This window comes from Lutra lutra, chromosome 5, assembly GCF_902655055.1.
Source record: "Lutra lutra chromosome 5, mLutLut1.2, whole genome shotgun sequence".
Classification (NCBI taxonomy): Eukaryota; Metazoa; Chordata; class Mammalia; order Carnivora; family Mustelidae; genus Lutra; species Lutra lutra.
In genome coordinates, this window is record NC_062282.1 from 98,013,507 (window position 1) to 98,033,886 (window position 20,380).

Here is a 20,380-nt window from a genome sequence, read left to right on the forward strand (position 1 = left end):
AAGGGCTGAGGGTGGTCCCAGTCTTCTCAGCGCCCACCCCTCTGGAGACAGGTTGACATGGAAGCTTAAAAGCCAGACAGGGTTTGATAGATAACCCACCAATGAATTTATCATGAAATCTTTGAGAATTTCTGCTACACACCAAGGAGAATCAGTTGGAGTTTAATTTGTCTGACTGGTATAAACCAGTTAAATGTCCTTACAAGTTTGAGCCTAATTCCATTCAAAAACAAAAAAAATTCACATTCATCCGTTTTCACTGAGTGCACCTAAGACTGCCTGCTAGGCATGGACCCCACTGCTTTCCTCTACTAAGAAACTGGTGTCAGAGGCGGGTTAGTCCTGCCAGCCATGCTGAATGGTGAGCAATGCATTGAACATTCCCTAGACTTGCCCGAGATTCATGCAGCCTCTTCAAGAAAATTGTATCTGGGTCATCTCTGAATGCTAGTTTGAGCCATTCTTCCCTTTGTTTGGTATCTCTTAGCTATTCTGAAGAATGTTCAGGCCCTTGGGAATAAAATAAATGCTTCAGTATGTCTGCCTTGTGGAAACATACTGACCACCTCAGGAAGAATGTCCTCATGCCGAACCCCTTCGTATTCAGGAATGGCTTCGTGCCGATGACTGGCGGGGCACTCTTGGTTAGAGAAATGATTTCTTAGGCCTGGTAGGAATCTGACATTTTCCTAGACTCCTTCATCATTGCCCCAGCACGTGCTGTTACCACAGGGCTCTGGAAGCACAGCACCGGGGTATCTCCAGTGAATAGTCATAAATCATTCATTTGCAATGACTTTATTCTTGTGAATAGAAGGAGTACTTGAATAATTGGGGGGGCGTTGCTGGGGAGACAGGGAAGCAAGGCTATTAAGGGATAGATAGACCTCTTTTATAGTTTTTAACCTGGTAGAACCTGAACTGCTAGGCAAAAATGATGTTAGAGGCAATGTGTCAATTCATAGAAGACCATTAGCACACAGTATCTAATTAAGTACTGGGGGAGGGTGCTTACTCTAAATATGAAAAGAATTTTAGATGTGATGGGTGACTTTGTAGGGCAATTAAGTAGACAGAAAAGGCTTAGAGAAAAAAATGGTACTTGAATGGGCTTTGAAGAATTGGTAGTTTGAAAAGGGGAAGAGGAAACAGTATTTCAATTCAAGGAGTTTCAAAGGTTTATTCAAAATAAATTGCAAAATACAAAATGAATGGCTTGATACAAAAAAGTAGTAACTGTTTTAAATGACAATATTGTAAAAAGCATCATTTTAGAGTTGAAAGCATTGCCCAGCTCTAACTTTGCTCATTAGGAGACAGAAGCGCCCCCGGAGGTTGCACGGTCACGTGGTGCTAACCAGTGTGTGCCAGAACCAGGTCACCCCAGGGAGGCCCCGTGCAGAAGGGACCCAGTCCCGGTCTCCTGCCAGGGTCTCAGCACTGCACCTGCTTCCTGGGTTTGGGGAAGCTTCATGAGGAATGGGGCTGCTTTTAGTGTCCAGTCTGAAGTCCTCTGAAGTTTGCAGTAAAGAGCCCCAGTGTGATTTCCATAGCTGTGGTGGATAAAACTCAGAGTCACTCCATCCATCGTGTGCTGGTAGGAAGAGAGAGTCTCAAATGGATCTGGATTTGAATCAGCTCTTGGCTGCTTATTTGCCAAAGTCATATCAAATAACTCAACCTTTCTTAACTGTTCACTAGTCTGTGAAATGGGAACAATGCCTCTCCTGGGGTGGTTAAGATTTCAGTGAGGTGACAAGTACTGAAACTCATGACCCATTGCTCAACTCTGGTTTTTTAAGGACCTACCAGAGGGGGCCCCCTTCTGCAGCTCCCAACTCCTCAGTCCTGTCAGGCTCTTCCCTCCACTGAGCCCACACACTGCCAGCCTGCGGAGCCAGGCCTTGAGGTGCCTGCATGGGCTTCACGGCTAATCTGCAAAATACACACTCACTGGGTAGTTGCTGCCCGGTGGGTGCATTGCTTGGAGGGAGGAACGTTCTTACTTGGTCTCATGCCCCTTCCCGTGTGTGTGGCTTGGTGAGTGGAGGGCCTGGTTTTCAGTAGCACCTTCTCCTGCCATGTGCCTCTCTGCGGTGCACAGAACACACAACTGTACAGAGCAGTCCCCACCAGCGCATCTACTTCACTTCACAGGAAATGCTGGATGTGCAGTGATCAACCCATTCCATAGGCTTATGCCCTGTAGTTCTGCCTGTTCTTTCCCTTTGCTCAGCTCCATTCCTCAAGGACAAAGGCTGCTTCTCCTGTTGAGCTCCTCCTAGCATAGAGCTGAGCAAAGGATAATAATCATCCACATGAATTTTCAAAAGTTCCTTGACAGACTAAGCAGCTTTCAAAGAACTTTGGCATACCCACTCATTTAGTGCATGCAGCAAACCTGTGAAGCAGGCATCTCCTGCATTTGGAGAGAAACTAAGGTTTGAAAGGTTAAACATAGAGTCACTGAGTCCTCAGCGTTTGGATAGTCTGCTGTCCCCTTTGTTTCTAAAAGTCTTAAAAATACCTAAAGCTGAACAGCAGGTTTTCATGACTCATTAGGTGCTATGTTTACCCTATTGATACTTGGGTAGCTAAAGCAGATTTCTGTAGGGCCACTAAGGGACAAACAGGACCATTTAACACAGGGTAGCTCTGAATGAAACCCATTATAAGTGTATTTACATATTTCAGATTTCATGGGTATATCCAGAAATATTAATGCAGTGTAATTGAAGTCTAATATTGCACCCTCAAGCCCAGAGTGGAAAATAAATGACTCTTTCTCCCTCCTGCCCTTCTACACCTGTCAGAGTTAATGTTTAACCACTGGCGCATTGCAAAACATTCCTCCTGAAGAGCCTGATTCATAAATCTTGTTTTAAATGCTCTGGGCTTGGTTTTTTAAGCAAGACGAAAGCAAGCACTAAGGTAGAGGGAAATGACTTTCAAAGAGTTTTACTTTTCTCTGATTTATTTTTTATTGGGTTTAAAATGTGGTCTGACATTAGAGGGTTGTTTCAAAGGTGAGAAATGAAACCTTGAAAAAAAATGCATATATTTAGATGGGTCAGAATAAACAGAGAGGCAAGCCATACTAGGTTATAACGAAAAATAGGAAGTTTTATTTGTGCTCTGAAAAAGCAGCATATTTCAGGGTGCATATATTGGTGGGGTAGTCACTGTGCAGACTCCTCTCCAGGGACAGCATTTGAGAGGGAAGCAGTGCCGCCTTCTGCTAAGCAACTGTCACACCTTTTCATGCGTTTTGTAGAATGTGTCCTGTGTCAATCTGGGTTTATTTATAAATTCAAATGGACATTTTCCTTATTGCGGCGTGAGAGCACTGGATATGGAGTAAAGAATTTGCATCATACTGAAAGGCCCTTCTGTCCTAATTTGTCTTAAGTTAAAATGGAGGGAGGCATTCATTTAACCCTTGAAGATTTTGGTTCCTTTATTTTTTTCTTCTCACAGCATTTCTTTTTGTAAAGAAACTGTGCACGATAGAAGCTGGGTAGGGAACAGTCACTCTCTGATGGGGATTTGCACGTGTGAGACAGTGTTCAGGCAGTCTGTACCTTTCAAGCATGTTTTCACGATTAACAGTATTTTCCTGACTAGATAACACCTGCTGAGAAACGAAGTGTGGTCTGTTTTTTGCCTCTAAGATGAGTTTTTAAAAACTTTGAGGAAAGGAAAAGTAGCAAAGCATACTGTTTCAAGGAACCCAGAAGGTAAAGTCAGTTTTCCAATATATGTGTGAGTTCTCTGAGTCTTTTTGGGTCTCAGATACATGCCAAAATTAAAATATGAGGGTTTTTTTTTTTGTTTTTTTTTTTTTTTTGTTTTTGTTTTTTTTTTTTTTTAAAGAACTTAGAAGCCACATGATGAAAAACACTTCCTAAGTTGATATGACATCTGTGCATTTGATTTATTGGTTATTTGCAAATGAATCTTCCATTTAATTTGTGTGAAATTTTGGACACAGTGGGAAATACACAGAAAGTTGAGCGTTTTCTCCCAGAGAAGTTACTGATTCTGTTCTACCAGCAGAGGGCTCCCTTTTTAAGCTAATGAAGACCAGAGAGTGTCTTGCCCATCACTTTTCTAAGACTGAAACTAAATGGGAAAAGACTCAGCTCACACTTTCAGTAATAGAACAGAAGCTCTATGGTAGAGGATTGTACCTATTGTGAGAAACGACGCAAAGTTCTCAAATCTAACACTTGCTTTCTCTAAGTGGAGAGTGTACTGCTTTCCAGGGGACAGTTTTCTGAGATGGAAAATATACTTTCGGACTAGAAGACACTATCATCTTGGAAGGTTTTGACATGAAACATCATGTAGAATCAGGTAGCTGAAGAGACTGATGTTTCCAAGCTTTCTAGCTTTAGAAAGACTATTTTTTTTTAAAGATTTTATTTATTTATTTGTCAGAGAGAGAGAGAGAGAGAGCATGAGCACAGGCAAGACAGAGTGGTAGGCAGAGGCAGAGGGAGAAGCAGGCTCCCCGCTGAGCAAGGAGCCCGATGTGGGACTCGATCCCAGGACGCTGGGATCATGACCTGAGCCGAAGGCAGCCGCTTAAGCCACTGAGCCACCCAGGCGTCCCAGAAAGACTATTTTTAAAAGTAGGGCAAGATTCTGCAGCTCAGGGTGCAAGGGTGTTCTCCGAACTAACCATATGTCTCAGTGATCAGCAGGCAGGAGCTGGAAGATCCACTTAAAGACTTTTTTCTTTCCATTGGAAAGTAGGTTTTTCATGCTCTATCAGTTGCACCAGAGGAAAGTTTATAAAGTCACTTGCATCATGAGGTTAGCGCACTTCCCAGATACTGTGGGTGATCCTGCAGCGGGGGCTGCCTGCGTGCATGTGATGTCAGCACCTAGATCTTCCTTTAGCTCCCTATGGGACCACGGGGTCATGTGTCTGAGGGTAAATACTATGGCTAGACCCGTGTTTCTTCACGGAGAATTAGAAGGTAGTTTTTTAAAAACTGTAACCAAGCTAAAAATAGAAAACAGAAAAAGTCAATTTTGTTGTAGGTGTGAAATTTTTCACATGTGGCCTAAAAGAATTTAACCTCAGTCTCATGTGTACTTTTAACTCTCTCTGGAAGACGGAAGTGAAGCCCAGGGCCAGTGGGTGGAGAAAAAGTTAAGGACCAGAAGTCTGCAGGCTAGGTTGTGGCGCTCCGGCCTTGATCGCCGGCAAACCACTTCACCCCTCTGCCCTCCGGACCAGGGTTCCCAGAGTGTAGCTTGAGGGACTTGCTTGAAGTGCTCTTTAGAATTACTGTCTGGTTTTAGAGTTCGTGATTCTGTGACTTTACATTGTTAAGGGGTCTGGGGATATCAGGAAACCCCTCCCATCTTACCCTGAGGCCAGTGAAAATTTTCTTAGGTCAAGTTTTAGTGTGGTTCATTGCCACTTTCTCAGAGGACAGAGATCCTCTGGGAAGGCCTACCGTCCTCCTGGCCCTATCCTTTGCGCCGTTTGGCGGTCACGTGAACTTCATGCAGACACACCTTTTCATCGTCAGACACGCCAGTGGCCGGTTAAGCGTGGCTTGAAGTCGGCTCCGTAGGAGCAGCTGCACAGTGGGGTTGTTCGGCCAGTGCTCACGTGGTCGTGGAGTAGAGAACCCAGCGGAGGATCCGCTCCTCCCACAAGCAGGCCTTTTCCAAACCTGTGCCCTGGCGAGCTCCCCCGCGGGGTCTCGCGGTGCACCTGCGGGGCTGTTCTGCTGCTGTGTGGGAGGAGGCGCCCCCGAGGGAGGCACGGTGTTCTGGGCGGCGCGGAGCGGTTCAGGCCTTTACAAGCAAGGCTTTGATTCTATTTTTGCTGAACTAGCTCAGCCACTTCCTGTGTTTGGCCGCGCATAGTGCCTCGCTTCACTGTGGCCACTTGAGCCCCGCGCGCTGCCGCAGCCAGTCAGAGAGACTATTTTAGGTCCCTCCACAATGGCCTTCTCATTTCCTCGGCGAACATGAGCGCGCGGGGCTGGCGGTGGCCACTTGTTAGCCGATGACAACTTTGACTTTGACTCGGGCTCCCCTCCCCCACCCGAAATCCCTAGCTCAGCAAATATTTGAACCTGCCCAAGTTAATCATGAAGCCGTGATCTTTATCTGCGAGACGTGCGAGCGCAGGGGCTTTTCCCTTCCCGGCCGCAGCCCCAGCATCCAGTGGCTCTCTCGGAGGGGAGCGGGCAGGGAGCGGCGCTGCTGCGGCGGTCCCGTCCCGGCGTCCGTGTCGCGCCGCGTGAGCCCGAGGGTCCCGCGCCGCCGCCGCTGCTGCCGCTGCGCCCTGCCGGCGCGAGCAGTGCCTGGGAGCAGGCGCGGCGGGACTAGCCGTGGGCATTGTTCTCACTGTCGGATACCGGCCTGGCCGCGGGAGGCTGCAGACATGCATAACCTGCAAAGTAAGTTGCCTTTCCCTCGTGCCCCGCTCGCCGCTGCCCTGCTTTGCTTTGTGTACTTCTGTGAAAGGTTCACTCTTCTGTAGTTTGTCTTTGCGGGTGTGTGAGTGAGGCTGATTAAGTGCTGTCTGGGGAGGGCAGATAAGAGATGAGCGGAGACACTCCCCCCTTTCCTGGAGGGGCACGGTGGGAGGAAAAGATGGGGTTTGGGTTAGAAGTGGGGAAGGAGGTAATTACAACGTGCTTGGCTGGAAGTTGGGACCTGGCCAGGCCTGGGAGAGACGTGGAAAATCACCTGTCTCCCTCCTCTCCTCCCTGGGTTGGTTTGCCACAGGGGATCCAGCAGCAGGACTGGTTCACACCAAGTGCTCCCCACTACGAAGGCAGGGGCATGGGGTGGCTCTTGGGGCTGTTAGCCTGTCCGCAGCTGCTGGCAGGACTCCTTTTTGGGGGAGGAAATGCATTTGTATTAAAAAAAAATTTCTTCGGCCGTCGCTCCTCAAAAAAAAAAAAAAAAAATTCTTCTGAACCTTATCTGAAGGACATATCCCACACCCCCTCCTTGACCATATGTGTGTGTGTGATTTTGAGTTTAGGAATAGAAAAGTGTTCCCGGGAGCAGGCTGCAGGGTATGGGTTGAGTCTGCCTTCCTCATTAATGGGCAAATGAATTCACCTAGATGGGGCCAAGTGAACAGTGCTCAGAGAATGCCTTGCCTTTGCTCCACTGTTTTCTCTGATTTATATTGTAAACGTGAAGAGATGGTTTACAATGGGAATGTGCATTAGGCTCTAGTAAGAGTAGTAGGATTATATGTAGAATGGCTCTAGAGAACTAAATAGATGTATAGGGGAATTGACTTCTTTACATTACATATTGCTAACCAGGATTAAGGGTCCCCAGAGGGAGGAATTTGAGATGGAGGGGAAAAAAAAAAATCTCAAAAGTGATTACATCACTCTCCCCCCTTAAGCACTATTAAGCCCATCTTCAGACTTCTGGTGCTGCTGGTGAGAAACAGTTTGCAAACATCGTGCTACCTCTGCATTCTGATATATGGCTTCTTTTTGGAAGCTATAACCTACCTTGACTAGTCTTGTTAGTGACATTTTAAGGTCTGCTAAGAATATACGTATCTTCATTCCTATTAAGATTTTTCACTGTTATTCCCTAAGGTCTAGTTTTAACTTTACTATGGTAGATTTTTCTTTTAATTGTGCTTTCTCATGTGGTGTACATTTGTAACAGTGTTTAAGTTCTGAGTTGTCCAGTGAATTCGGTGGGAATGAAATGAAATATCCAGAGTTCTTGATCCCTTCTGCTTTTAATATATACAGGAAGTATCTAAAGATTGTAAAATACGCCTTAAATATACCATTTTGATGCATTTGTAAGATTTTTAAACCAAGGCACGATCAGGCTATTAACCCAGATGCACTGGGGGCGGGGAGCTACGTGCTGCAGCATATCGGCTTTTGTCAACCTGCCAACAGCGGAGCGTACCATGCTGCAAAGAGTAATAAAAAAGGAATTAGAAAACTCACTGGTGGTGGTGAAGAGTCAAATCAAACATCTTTTTGAAACGAGCATGTACATACATTGCTGGTCTAGTAAATGTAGGTTCTCGGCAAGGTTGGGATTGTGTTAGGGCTGGATGTGGAAGAGAAATGATGAAGCAGGAGTGGTCTGGTGACATTTTTCTGACTTGATTGGCTCGGGTGTGTGATGTAATAGGTTACAGTGCAGCCCCTTATAGGTTTTAAAATGAATTCCAAGACACCATTACAAAGAAAGCCGGACTCTTTTCTTATAACTGAGCTCAGCCAAGGAAACTCTCGCACAAATGTACAACACTGTTTGGAATATGGAAGACCTGGATTTAGAATATGCTAAGACAGATAGAAATTGTGGCACAGACTTGATGTTTTATATAGAAATGGATCCACCAGGTAATACTGCAGTATGCTTTTAGAAAGCTAGTTTATTTTGTGGGTTTTTTTTTTTTTTTTTTGACAACTACTATAACTGATCCTCTGTAGATTTCTATTTATTAACTTGTTGTAATTTAATAAAAATTAGCTTGATCATAGCTTGGACATGAAATTGTTTGCCTGTGGAAGCAAGCAGATCAGCCTGTATGTGGTGAATGCTTTTTCTTACTTGAACAGATAGGAATTGAATTCCACTTTTTCACTGGTGTCTTTTGTTTAACCGGGGTCCTTTGCTGTTTGGGTTATAGTGTTCTGTATCGTTCATACTGTTCCTTTAATTAAAAGGATGCGTCCTTTGTGCTGCTTTTCTCTTTTGACAGTGGATGAGGACAGTGTGGTACTTTGCAGTGATAATACTTAGTACTTTTAGAAAGCATGTAAAACCTAGCAGTGATTGCAACTCAGTCCTAGGCGACTTGAAACTATTCTAAATCAAACGCTGAGACTTTACCTGCTCTTATATTAAGATACTGTAATGAGAAAAGGAGTTGGCTTCCCATTATTTATTTAGTCCTAGGCTTTACAAAATATTCTTGGTAGACTCCTGAAATTTTTGCATGAAGTACTACTTGTCCTTTAAAACTTGTGACTTAGAATTCAGTTAAAATGTTAGCCTTATTTTGCTTCCTAAACTGTATTCCAATATTAGCCCTGCTCCCAATTAAGAAATTCAGAAACACTGCAGTCTTTTATTTGTCACCAATTGGTGTATGAATACTGATTTGACATTGAGGAAGAGGGATATGGTTTTTCCTCAGTCTTGGCATATAGAGCACAATTTGTCCAAAAGAATATTAACATGAATACTAAAGAGATTTAGGTCACAGATGAGTTTCTTAAAGTGGCTTTTGGCAGAATAGTGCCTGAAATACTAAGATTAGAGAAAACCAGTTCCTCCTCTTAAAACATACTGCTGTAGATGAGTTTTATTACAGCAACAGCATTTGTGGAGGACAGAAACCAAATTTGTCTTTTAAAATTAAATAAGAGGAGGAAATTAAAGCCAACCCATGTGATTCCTCCTGCTCATATGTTCACAGTTTCCTCTTTTAGCTGGATTTGATCAGGCCTGAAACTTTAATATAACTAGAGCCTAGAAGTAGAAAATGCCGGGACTCTGGATTCATTCACATTGCCAGCCGGGTTCATTTGTTAAGCTGTTCTTTTCCCACTTTTTCTTTTTGACCCATATTCTGAAAGATGTCCTTTTTTTTTTAACATAATGATTCTGTTTCATAGAATTGAGAATTACTGCTGTGTTTCACAGTATTCTAAAGAAACATAAATTAGACCTAAGTGTTTCACTGTAGTTGAGATTGCAAACAACTTTTCTCTTTCATCTGCAGCATTGCCTCCTAAACCACCAAAACCCACTAGTGTAGCCAACAACGGTATGAATAACAATATGTCCTTACAAGATGCTGAGTGGTACTGGGGAGATATCTCAAGGTAAGGCTATATAAGTGCTCTGAGTTTTCACGAGAGCGAGCGAGCTTGTTTTAGAGAGAGAAACGCACCAGCGTGCTAAGTTCCATTTTTAGGATGTCCTCCAACATAAGCACGAAGCATAGTTGGTTGTCTTCCAGAGAAGACCAGAGAAGTCCCTGAGTGCTGGGGGACCGTGGGTGTCGGATGCCATGGGAAATTAAATACTTGACAAGTTTCATTCTGGACAGAAATGTCAGGAAAGCACCCGGGTGGAGTGGTACTTCCTAAAGGCAGGGTCCAAAGTCACTTTCCATTAGGGAAAACTGTCAGGGTTTGTGTTATTATCTGACACATACTTACAAAGGCATCTTTATTTATTGCTGTTTTTTGAAGGGGGACTAAGGAGTCCCTTTGGGGATTATGTGTTTTTGTGCTCGGTGTATGTGGTTACAAAATAAAACTTTGTACCACAGCTTACACCAGTACTGAAAGTGGGTATGTTGTTTTGTCGCTCCCAGTTTGTAAGGAGATGAACTTTATAACATTTCTATATAAACAGTACATGCACTCTGTGAGCAGCAGGGGGCTGGAAGGGAGCTCTACCTACTGTGTGCTTGCTTTTGCTATGAAGTTAAAACTCCAAAAACAAAAAGCAGTTACTGAATCCTCAAAGTGAGCTTTGTCTTGTGTCATTTTCCTTTCAGGGAAGAAGTGAATGAAAAACTTCGAGATACAGCTGATGGGACCTTTTTGGTACGAGACGCATCTACTAAAATGCATGGGGATTATACTCTTACACTAAGGTGAGTCCGGGAACGTAACAAAGATGGAGCTGTGGAAGCAGACGTCAAAACACTTTTTTTTTTTTTAAAGAAGACTATAATGCCATTTATTGTGTTGTATCTACAGGAAAGGAGGAAATAACAAATTAATCAAAATATTTCACCGAGATGGGAAATACGGCTTCTCTGACCCACTGACCTTCAACTCTGTGGTTGAACTAATAAACCACTACCGGAATGAGTCTCTAGCTCAGTATAATCCCAAACTGGACGTGAAATTACTTTATCCAGTGTCCAAATACCAACAGGTAATCCAAACTGGAATACTCATGTTACAGTAATGCAATGTTTCAAAAACATTGTGAAGCAGATGAATTGCATGTAATGAGATTTAACAACTTTTAACTACAGTTTGATATCGGCCAAAACATTGACTAAATACCTCATCAGCTGAAGTTCTCTCTCTCATTTTTCCAGGATCAAGTTGTCAAAGAAGATAATATTGAAGCTGTAGGGAAAAAATTACATGAATATAACACTCAATTTCAAGAAAAAAGCCGGGAATATGATAGATTATATGAAGATTATACCCGTACTTCCCAGGTGAGTCTTCTGCAAAAGTCACATTGTAGGCTCAGAACTTGTAGTTACTAGCGTCTAAGACGTGTCCTTTCAGTTTCTGCTAATCGGATGAGGGGAAAAGATCATATATTTGTGAATCACTGTTTATTATTCATAGGCTCTCTAGACCATAGTATATCTCCATAAGCTTTCCCATGAAGCTCTTAAGGATTTCACAATAAGTACTCATGCTAATTGAAGAGGTTGCTGTGAGTTTTTAAGTGGATTTGACATAATTCCTGATTGAACTCCCCCTGCCCCCACAACACACAAACTTGTCTGACCTCCAAAATGGAGATTTAACTATTATATACCCTGTCATAAAAAAGTAGCTCCGTTCCCTGCAGTATTTTCCTCGAGGCTTAATCTTCTCTGGGCTATGATGTATCTAGGACCACCAGAGGGAGTAAAAGGCAACATGGATTCCTTAAATTGCTGATAAAGGGGAATGACTTTTAAAACAATGAAAACTATAGGAAATTGTCGGACATAGACTGGAAAAATTCCCAAAGTAAATGTATGCTTCTGATACTATTTTAATGGGTTTTATGAATTAGGGGCCTTGCTTGGTACCAGAGTACTCAGATGCTAGATAGTAATAGCATCAAATGTCCAGATAGTGTCTCACAGTAACACGTTATCTGTTCTATGAAAGGTATGACATTGTCTCATTCAACATTGTATTGTAGGAAATCCAAATGAAAAGAACAGCTATTGAAGCATTTAATGAAACCATAAAAATATTTGAAGAACAGTGCCAAAGCCAGGAACGGTACAGCAAAGAATACATAGAAAAATTTAAACGCGAAGGCAATGAGAAAGAAATACAAAGGTTGGTGAATCAGGGGGGTTGTCTTTGTGCTAAAGATAAGCAGAATCCTCCAGAACTGTTGAAAGATGGTCTTGCTTTCTGTGCTTTGAATAACTGAAAGAAAGAAAGAAAAAAAAAAAAAATGACAGCCCGAGAAAGCATTCTTAACTTGAGGAAAGCTTTGGGAAACCATTATGATAGAGCAGGTAATGACCCATGCCTTTCACTTTCCTGTAGGATTATGCATAATTATGAGAAGTTAAAGTCCCGAATCAGTGAAATTGTGGACAGTAGAAGGAGACTGGAGGAAGACCTGAAGAAGCAGGCAGCTGAGTACCGGGAGATTGACAAACGCATGAACAGCATTAAACCAGACCTCATTCAGCTGAGAAAGACAAGAGACCAATACTTGATGTAAGTCCCAGAAGCCAAACCCTGGAAGCCACCAACTGATAGTTGCAAAAATTAAGGCTACGTTACTAATGCGTTTTCTTTTTCGGTTTTCCAGGTGGTTGACTCAGAAAGGTGTTCGGCAGAAGAAGCTGAATGAGTGGCTGGGCAATGAAAATACGGAAGAGTAAGTACTTACTGCAGGTGGGAGGCAGCAAAGGAGGTTTTTCATTTTAGGGAAACGCACGACTTGCTTTGTTTGCGGAACAGCGAGCAATTTTACTGAATTTGGAACATCCTCTATAAACGATGTCTCTTTAGCCTGAATGTTATAAAAGGAAGGTTCAGGGAAGGGGGATGCCAACCTAGATAAAAAAAATCCCTATGGGTTTCTCAAACAGTTGGGAGGCGGGGGGAAAAAAAAACACAACACAGTTCCATTCAGTGGATCTCCCAAAGCTTAAGTATGTGTTTTGTTTGAATTATTTGAAAACTGGCAGTCCTCCTAGTCAATACATTTCCTGATCTGAACTGGACGAACAGGATTGGTTGACACCTTCCTCTCTGCCCAGGTTCCTCAGTGGAGCTCCTGACTGCAGTTTAACTTACCAGTGCTCTCTGTCCGCGGGGGTGGGCACATTGAAGGCTGAAGCTGGATGAGGAAAGGCAGGCCGGAGAAGCTGCTGGAGTCAGAGCCGCAGCTGCTGGCCCACGGGGCTTGGGAGGCAGGGCAGGCCGTCCCCGGTGGGGGCTTCACAGAGACCCTCTCTCTCCTGGCTCTCTAGCCAATATTCGCTGGTGGAAGATGATGAGGATTTGCCACACCACGACGAGAAGACCTGGAACGTGGGCAGCAGCAACAGGAACAAAGCTGAGAACCTACTCCGAGGGAAACGAGACGGCACCTTCCTGGTCCGGGAGAGCAGCAAACAGGGCTGCTACGCCTGCTCTGTCGTGTACGTAGCTCCCGCTGCTGGGCGCCGGGCACGCCGCTCTGGACGGGGTGCTCACTCCTGTCCGTTCGGCCACCCAAGCCGGGGCAAGGATGTGGAAGAACCTCACGGTGCAGTAGTGTAGGACAGGAAAGAAAACATGCTGTTTTTCAAGTCCACGCAGAAGTACAGAAACCTGCTGTGGAATTCAGAGACTGGGCTTTGGGGCCTAATTCATGAACTGGTTAATCAGGAGTAGTCCAGATCTTTTCATCTTTGCAATGAAAATAGCACTACTTGCCGCCCGCCCCCACCCCGCCTTTTTTTTTTTTTTTAAACTTCCCAAGGCTAATAGCAGTGGAATATGAGGTAATTCCTGTGAGAGCTCCACCCCCAGGTCAGGGCCACAGCAGGAACAGGTCAGAACAACGAGAGAAAGGTCACTGCCCTTGAGATCAGGGCACCCAAGAGATGACATTTCTAACACAGGGCCTATTTTCCTTTTACTTCTCATACTATTCCCCCCTCCTATCATTTCAGAAGAGTGTCCTCTAGGAAAGAAAGGTTCCAAAAATACAGCATATTCGTGGTCTCCCTCCACTTCAGCAGAGAAATAGTCGTACAGGAAGGAGGAAGTAAGAGCATCTCGGAGTTAAGGCCAAGAGAATAGGAGCATATAGGGGAAATGCAAAGTGAAAGGCTAGCCTGAGAGAATCCTACAAATGCCGGTAATAGTAGAGCGCTGTTACACAAAGCCTCCGGGTCACCTCTATCCCATTTTAAAGATGCAAATACAGTGGCTCAGGGAGGCAGGATTACCAGGCCACGTCGCTCACCCAGTAAGTGACAGAGCCACGAGTCGACAGCTAGCCTGGGAGGCTTCCCGTTCTGCAGGATGGCCTGCAGAGTGTACTTTTCCATGATGATGATTTTAGGAGCAGCACCTCGTGGAGTCGAGAATTATCTAGGACCGGCTCAAAAGGCATGTGTTCTCTCTCTCCTCGGCAGGGTGGACGGCGAGGTCAAGCATTGTGTCATCAACAAAACGGCCACCGGCTATGGCTTCGCCGAACCCTATAACTTGTACAGCTCCCTGAAAGAGCTGGTGCTACATTACCAACACACATCCCTCGTGCAGCACAATGACTCGCTCAACGTCACACTAGCCTACCCGGTATACGCACAGCAGAGGCGATGAAGCACTGGTCCTCACATCCTGCTCCTGACGTTCAACCACCCTGAGGCCTCTGGAAAGCACAGGGCTCCTCTCCAGCCTGACCTGTCATTGAGCTGCGGAAACGAAGCCATCTGCCTTCAGATGGGACTCGAGCTTCTGACAAAAGTACAGGGGAAGACACGCAGCCTAGCACCGAGTAGTGACCCTGGGTTTCTAATCTGGAGCGCGTGTCCTTCCTTACATTTTTGGAGGGTTTTTTTTCTTTCTTTTGGTTTAATTTAAGCCACAACAACACAAAGAGAAAAAGAAATGCAAAAATCTCTGCGTGCAGGGACAAAGAGGCCTTTAACCATGGTGCTTGTTCATGCTTTCTGAAGCTTTACCAGCTCAAAGTGGGGACCTTGGAGACCAGAGGATGGCCGGGCTCTAGAGCCCCGGCCTGCAAACGCTCACGCCAGGCTGGCTGGGCCTGGGCCTTGCTGTGCACGGTGGACCCAGACACGTCGCACTGTGGATTAATTTCCTAAGAAATGAACGATATGTAGCAGAAAGGCACTTCGGCTCACAAGAGACATTTTAGGAGAACGTCCACTCACGTACAGAGGAAATTCTGTCCTAGCAGAGTGTCAGAAGTGTTTTTGTTTAGACTTTTAAAAAAAAAAAAAAAGACCCCACCGACGGAGAAACGGAGCTTGGAGAACAGGACTTTAAATGACATTCATTATATAAAATATGTACATAACAGTGGATGACTAACTATCAACTAGATGGATTTGTATCAATACCAAATAGCTTCTGTTTTGTTTTGCTGAAGGCTAAATTCACAGTGCTATGCAATTTTTAATTGTCATTGTTATCTCCGTTTTAAATGTACCTTCAGAATAAGCTTCCCCACCCTAGTTTCTGTTGCCTGAAAATACTGTCCCTGATTTTTTGTTATTGTTAATATTCATTTGTGATTCTTTTCCTTTTTTAAAAAAAATGTACAGGATGCCAGTTTAAAAAAAAATGGCCTCAGAATTAAAACTATGAAATATTTTACGGTTTTTCTTGTACAGAGTACTTGGCTATTAGCCCAAGGTTAAAAAGTTCCTAACAGATTTTTTGGACTAAATGTTTTGTTGGGCAGTGCCTGATAAGCTTCAAAGCTGCTTTATTCAATAAAAAAGAGAAAGATATATAAATATGACAAAGTATCGCTGAGTTCAACAATGTTCTTTCCAGACTCTTAAAATACGGTACCTGGTAATGTTTCATAAAGAATTGTGAACTTCTTGAATCTGGGGAGGGGGATGTAGCAAAGGGCTGTACAGGTGGGGCAGAGGGAGGGGGGACGAGATGGTGTGTACTTTCTCACGATTATGGAGAAGTGAGTAACTTAAACTTCAGTCTTTTCCCGCTCTCATCTGCTTGTTACTAGACATGAGTGACAAGGACAGACCTACTGGAACTCTAAGGCAGTGTGGCGGCGGGTCAGAGAACGTAATTCGTAGGAAGAATGGCCTCCTGGGGCAGTGTTCACCTTTGTTTGGAACGCTGATCGCAAGGTATAATTGCTGCATTTAGATTATCTGTCTTTTTAACATAAGATTACCCATTACAACCAATAAACATTCATTTCAGAAAAAGCCGGACCTGAAAAAAGATTTTCATCTGCATTTGTTATTTTCCCACCTTTCCATTCAGTTGGGACCACATGGCCAAGACCCATGATCTGAGCTGCTCCTGTGCTGGGCTGTGGAGAGCTCATGAAAGTCACGGCCACCACAGGGATCCCAACGGTCCTTCTGGCTCATCCAAGCCCTTGTGTGTGTTCTACTTCAACGTGGGAGCAAGGCAGGGGTCCTAGAGCATCCTATCCAACTTGGGGCAAGAGGGAGAGTCTCTCCCAGATTTACTCAGGCTGATCCCCTTCTGCGTGGTGGCCACCGTCCCTGTGTCAGAAGTGATAAAGGATCAGTGTGACGGTCCCAACCCTGGCAGGTTCCAGTGGCATCTCACAATTGGCAGTTTTCCTTTGCCAGGATTGATTCAAACACGGCTTTATTTCAGATACTGCAGGGAGGGCTTTTTGTTTTGTTTTTCAGTGTAGTTTTCCAAATTCTTTTGTAATAACCAGTCTACCAGCTGACTTCATCATCTGTAGAATGTATTATTTTCTTCTTTACACGGGGCTATTCCTGTCAAGAGCAGGACCAGACTGTCAGCCCTGAGACCTGACCGTCTCCCTCTCCTCTCCACAGACCGAGGACTGCCCTACTTGTAGCCTGTAAGTGTTGCCCTGAAAACTATCCTTGCACTTCCCACGCGAGCCCGCCGCTGCTTTCACAGTGATTGATAGACTAGTGTTCCAGTGGGGTCTTTTTAGTAGCACACCCATGGATGCTGTTAAATATAATTTTCATTTCACACTGAAAATACAAGATCTAAGATTGACTGTTTCATTAAAAGATAGCTTTGTTCATGTTGTTGGGGTTACCACTCTCCCAAGGCGGCTTGGTCTTCAGGCACCTGCCTTGTTTCTGCATCTCACGGACACAAATGCTGTAGGTCTCTCTCTGAACAGCAAAGGCAGGATTCATCATTCCCTGTCGATAGTGAGTTATACTGTAGCTATGAGGTCACGCCTCTGCCAAATGCCTTTTTTATTTTGGTGCAGGCCCACCACATCCGTCCTATGGGTGACCAGAAGGGCTCTTGGGGTTCGGTCGGTCATCTCCTCATAACACTGAGTGGCTCATGAGTATGAATGGATACAGCAGAGGCACTCCTGATAACACGCTTTTATGCATGCAGTGACTTTCCCCACGCACTGTAGCATTCTAGAGATAAAAGCCAGAAGCTAGGCTAGCTGCAGCAAGGCTGTGAGGGGACTGGACAGTGGGAGCTCGGGGACCCGATGCTACCCACTACCCACAAGAGAAAAATCCTAACCGTGTAAGAAGGCAAAAAGCATGTGTTTGCAACATCTGACAAGGTCAAGGCCCTTGATCTATGTATATATGTATATGTGCATGGACTGTTTTCAGTACACCTTTGAGCCAAAACAGATCCACAGTCGTTGAGTTCAAGTACATAACAAGCACATGTCTAGTACAATTCTTGTGTATGTGTATGGGTTGTTTTTTTCCTTTGAAGTGGCTTTGTTTTGTCTTCTAAAGGTGAAAACTGTTTGCAAGTGAAGTGAGAAGTTCATAATTCTTTCGCTTTTCTCTGCTTTATAAAGTTCCTCCTTTTGGTGAGCTGGTCTAGACGACTTGCTTTACTTGGAAATCCTCATTTTCAGTGTGTCAAGTCAAACGTGTTTCTGTGAGCTGTCACTGTGGGGAACCAAGTGCTCTGTCATGTAGCTGGTTATGAGCTAGTAACGTGTTTGGGAGTCCTACTGATGTTCCTGAATGGGAGAAAAATTCTGCTGGTTTTAACACCTGTGCTTTTGCTATGCATGGTATCCAAATAGTTGGAAAGCAGACCCTGAAATCTGAGTTGAGGGTCTTTTAAGAAAGGGGCAGTTGAAAGCACAATGCCTCACATGGGACAAAGTTCAAAAATGCCAAATTCTTATTTTTTACAAATCCACTTGTATAAAATACTAGCATTATGAGTAGCAAAGGAACAGAATTGGGTTCATTGGAAACACTATCCAACTTAACTTAAACTTGTCACCATGAGATAGCATTAGCTGCCCAGGATGCTGCTATTTAAAAAAAAAAAAAAAAAAATGCAAAACAAAAAAACTCATTTATATGTGTGTATTTTTTAAAGCTATGATTTGTTCAATGTTTTTACAAATCTGTTTATATGACATTGTTAAAATAAAGTTGGTCTTTTGACGAGAGGGAGGATGTCATGGTCAGTTGTAATTTTGCCTTTACAAGGCAACTGGGTTGGGGGGTGGGGGGAGTGTGCCTCCTTGACATTTTGTTCAAGCTATAGATTCAGTGGAGCTATGTCTTAAGTTGCTCTGATGCATTGTATTAGGTCTTCAAACAGAATAAAGGTTGTTTTGAAACTTACATTGTGGTTTGAAATTTCCATTATCACAGAAGAAATATTTCTAAATCTGCTCTCTTCCTCCTCTGCTTAACAAACGTTGCTGCTGTTCCCATAGTCTCCCACCTACCTGTCTTCATCCTATTATCACGTTATTTCATTTTTGTAAAGTGAGAAAGACACTAAGTAGTCACAAGAACGATGGGTTAGTGTTGTTGGCAAAATTTCAGTACATCCTTAATGACATAAACAAATACCTCTAGGTGATGTCATTTCAAAGCATGTTCTTGCTGTAATGGCCACTGTCCATCAGTCCTTTCCCTTGTCCACCATACATCCCCAAACCTTCAGGATTGTTCTCGACAAACTATGTTTTGTTAAGGGAGCTGTTTCTGTCTCTGTTCTGTGGTCAACATGTACTGAACACCCACGGTACAGGGAGAGCATGAGGCCATGTTCACCATAGCCAAGTGTGACCCGGGGTGTGACATGCAGCTTGGAGGGGGAGCTAAAATACACTTAAGATCGAGGTTTCTCATAGTAGCGTCTAGGTAATAATTACACATCATTCTTTTTTTTTTTTTTAAAGATTTTATTTATTTATTTGACAGAGATTACAGATACGCGGGCAGGCAGAGAGAGAGAGAGAGGAGGAAGCAGGCTCCCTGCTGAGCAGAGAGCCCGATGTGGGGCTCGATCCCAGGACCCTGAGATCATGACCCGAACCGAAGGCAGAGGCTTTAACCCACTGAGCCACCCAGGCGCCCCTAATTACACATCATTCTTAATGTGAAATAACTTGCCTATTTGTTTTCACTGCTGAGCAAATTTAAAGTGAGGCTACTTTGCAAGAATACGGTGCTCATGTAACGTGGCAGCATAGCAAGGGGCCTGAACAGGGAGGCATGGTCCAGTGATGGAAATGAGCAGGGCACCAAAATAGAGTCAGGGCAGCAATGACTAACATACAGAGTGCGGCAATACCAAACTCAAGTCCTGTTCCTCCTGTCCCTACCCCCCAGTTCCGTATTGCAAAGAGCTGTACTAATCCCCAGGATCTCTGGCCCTCTGGCCTCTAGGTCCTGAGTCTTGCTGTGGCACCACCTCTTGCCAGACAAACCCTCTCACCAAGGTTTCAGCCACCCCCAGAAGCTCTCCCTTGCAGTAGAAGCCTCTGACTTCTGAGCTATACCATCCGTGCCAGCCCAAGGAGTGTTAGCAGCTTTCTGCTGTTGCGAATCCTTTGCATTCCCTCACCAGCACCTGCTTGGTCTCTGAGCCCTTCCATCACTTGAGAAACCAATTCTCTTGATTTAGTCAATCCCTTCTATAAGAACTAGAATTTTTTCCGTGGCTGATCTGATCAATAACACATGTAAGTATCCATTCAACACGTGCTGTGCATTATCTCATTTAATCCTTACATAGCTTTGAGTTTAAAGAAAATATTCCCATTCGATGTTAGATGATTTACTCAGATCAGGCAACAATTAGAGCACAGAGTCCAACACCTACGTGGTCTGACTCAAGCCAAGACTCTCCACCCCGACGCTATAACAGCCTTCCAGTGGGAAACACTAGGAGGTTCAGAGAAAAGTTCACTGGTTACTCTTCCTGATGGGGATCTAACTATGGTTCTCCATTGGTGGATGGGGCACAAGAGGCCAGGAACAAATGGCAGGAATTGGCAGATGTTGGCTTTAGGCCAGTGGGTTCCTGACAAACAGCATTAGCACCAGCACTACCTGAAAACCTGTCAGAAGTGCAAAACCAAGATTCTTGGCCCTCACCTACTCGCTCTGAGAGCAGGACCCAGCAATCTTCTCCCA

General features: G+C 44.3%; 1 protein-coding gene across 3 annotated transcripts in view; it reads left to right on the forward strand.

Moving 5' to 3' along the window:
- The window catches only part of PIK3R1 (phosphoinositide-3-kinase regulatory subunit 1), an 85,879-nt gene extending 67,305 nt beyond the window's left edge, over positions 1-18,574 (forward strand). The window contains exons 1-10 of one of the 3 annotated variants that reach the window (XM_047729252.1): positions 5,843-6,428; positions 9,764-9,866; positions 10,550-10,648; positions 10,755-10,935; positions 11,105-11,230; positions 11,938-12,080; positions 12,297-12,473; positions 12,568-12,636; positions 13,235-13,405; positions 14,390-18,574. In XM_047729252.1, the coding sequence (XP_047585208.1) occupies positions 6,032-6,428; positions 9,764-9,866; positions 10,550-10,648; positions 10,755-10,935; positions 11,105-11,230; positions 11,938-12,080; positions 12,297-12,473; positions 12,568-12,636; positions 13,235-13,405; positions 14,390-14,579 (1,656 nt within the window). In that variant the 5' untranslated portion in view covers positions 5,843-6,031 and the 3' untranslated portion in view covers positions 14,580-18,574. Of the gene's footprint in view, positions 1-5,842; positions 6,429-7,959; positions 8,376-9,763; positions 9,867-10,549; positions 10,649-10,754; positions 10,936-11,104; positions 11,231-11,937; positions 12,081-12,296; positions 12,474-12,567; positions 12,637-13,234; positions 13,406-14,389 lie in introns of those variants that run through there. The other 2 variants (XM_047729253.1, XM_047729251.1) reach the window with 2 other exon arrangements.
- The last annotated feature ends 1,806 nt before the right edge of the window (positions 18,575-20,380 follow it).